Raw genomic sequence first — 2322 nt, 5'->3', positions numbered from 1 at the left:
TACAATTGTGGACAATTTTCTTGTGATTTGTTTTTAGTTGATTTGTGCAGGTTTTTAAAAAATAATTCTAAATAATCATATATGTCTGCATTATTAACCGAGGTACGATTAATTAACACATATTTTATAGCATAATATTTTCAATGACACTGATAGAAATAAATATATATATAATAAGTTTATTACTTTAAGTTGACCAAATTATAATTAAACCTGACGATACAAATAAGCGTCATGGTCAATAATATTGTTAGGTACACATTATAGAATAACATAGTTAGTGCCATACGGCACATTATACACATCCTTTGACTGTGTAATATATACGATTATCATGAATCTAAATTTAATAATAATCCCTAATATATAGTAATATATAATACCAAAATAATTTAAAATATTGTGTTATTATAAAATATATTCTAAAATATACCATTAACTAAACGTTTTCATGTGTTTAAAAATATTTATTTTTTTTGTAAATTTTATCAAAATTGTCATGAAAACAAAATTGTTCTCTAGGTCCATACGTTCTTGCTGCTGGTATTACGACTTTTCTATTAAGTAAGGAAATATGGGTAGTCGACCATGAGTTCCCATATGTGTTAGCTACAATCGGAGTATTTTATGTTGGTTGGAAAAAATTCGGAGCATCTTTGGCGAGCTCCATCGATAGAGAAATTGAAGTATGTATTGATTGAAATTATTTTTATTAAATTCTTGAAATTTAATATAACTAACTAATATAATATCTCATTTGATTTAGGAATATGAAGCGTCTTGTAATTCCAGCCGAATAGGTGAGATCGACAGTTTAAGGAAAACGGTTGAACATCAAAAAATAGAAGTGTGGAGAACTGAAGCACAAACCCAAATAATTCGAGCTAAACGAGAGAACGTAGCTATTCAGTTGGAAGCTGCGTATCGAGGACGGCTCATTCGAGCGTACAACCAGGTATTATATTTAAATGTAAAAAAGTATTGTATAAATATCTATAATATTTTATTTATTTTAAGGTAAAAAGACGTTTGGATTATCAAGTGGGTTTAGCTAACCTGACACGCACGGTACAACATAGATTCATGGTAAAATGGATCCTAGACAATGTAAAGTCTAGTATTAATGAAAATGACAACTTCAAAAAATGTATCAAAGATCTGCAAATATTAGCTGCAAAAGAAAAATAATGCTTATGACGTATAGAACGTATGCTAACTATTATGACGTATAGAAATTCGGTATGTGTAATACCTCATCAGTAGCTATTATTTTTATGCTTTAAGTGTATCCCAAGATAATTGAAAATATTATGTGAAACAATCATTTACCATAATAAATTACTGAACAATAATTTTGTAATCTATGGCATAAAATTTTACCACCACTAAAATATAGCACAAACCGATAGCCTTTCGACTTTAAATGGGCGCCCTCCTGCTTGTTAGTTGTGACCAAATTGCAAATTGAATTGAAATTATTTTTCAATTGTTGTGTTTCGGAATCATATTGTGTATTTATATATAATATTAAATATATTATCTTGATGGGAGCATTGTTTCATTTTGTTATTATCATAGTTTTCTTCAAAAACAACATTAGTGATATAACTTAGATTTGTTTCGTTATTCAATTGGTTTAAATCAATTAATGTATTTGAGTAGGTACGTCATATCACCAAAAAAAGTTTCGTCTGTACAAAGGTGTTTACAGAAAGCTTCCCCATGATCTTTAACGCATTTACATTAAATCTGTAAAGGCACACATATTAAATGCTTTGCAATATTATTAGTGTTCTTCCCTCTAATTGGAAATTTAAAACGAAAGCACGAACACCATTCCGTATTTCTTTTCTATAATTTAAATAATTAATATATTTTTTTGAACAATTATCCATTTTAAGAAGGTTCATTTCTTTCATACGTTCATCCTAATTTGTGTCATACATAAATTTCTAATTATATTTATTAAATGTTTTCGATCATTGTTATGGATTTGGGTGACTAGGTACTGTTCCGAAGCCAGCGTCAAACTGCTTGTAAAATATGGGATGTACATAAGACTATAAGAGCAAGGTTGATTTTGGAAAACATGCTTGCAAATGCTTTTCTCTCTGCAATGCTATCATCATAATATATTACAATATTCTGACCCTTAAACCAGAATTTTAAAAGAATTAATTAACATACACCTGACTTACGGCTGTAGGTATAAAATATATACATTATTTTATTGATATTTTCAAACTTTTATACATTTTTATATTATTTAATTTTCACACTATAACGATAAAAATAAAATATTTACGCCGTTATTACATTGTA

The 2322-nt window shown here is 28.0% G+C and overlaps 1 protein-coding gene across 1 annotated transcript; it reads left to right on the top strand.

Moving 5' to 3' along the window:
- Positions 1–503: 503 nt before the first annotated feature.
- Positions 504–2040, top strand: LOC100169133 (ATP synthase subunit b, mitochondrial-like; the record flags this gene model as incomplete). Its single annotated transcript, XM_001952311.5, has 3 exons — positions 504–686; positions 767–955; positions 1018–2040. Coding segments are annotated over 3 exons (543 nt in total), but the record flags the coding sequence as incomplete, so codon positions are not given.
- Between the last annotated feature and the right edge of the window lie 282 nt (positions 2041–2322).

Source organism: Acyrthosiphon pisum, unplaced genomic scaffold (genome assembly GCF_005508785.2).
Source record: "Acyrthosiphon pisum isolate AL4f unplaced genomic scaffold, pea_aphid_22Mar2018_4r6ur Scaffold_17902;HRSCAF=18575, whole genome shotgun sequence".
In the NCBI taxonomy this organism is placed as follows: Eukaryota; Metazoa; Arthropoda; class Insecta; order Hemiptera; family Aphididae; genus Acyrthosiphon; species Acyrthosiphon pisum.
The sequence above is the reverse complement of the archived record's forward strand: the minus strand, read 5'-3'. Positions and strand labels throughout refer to the sequence as shown.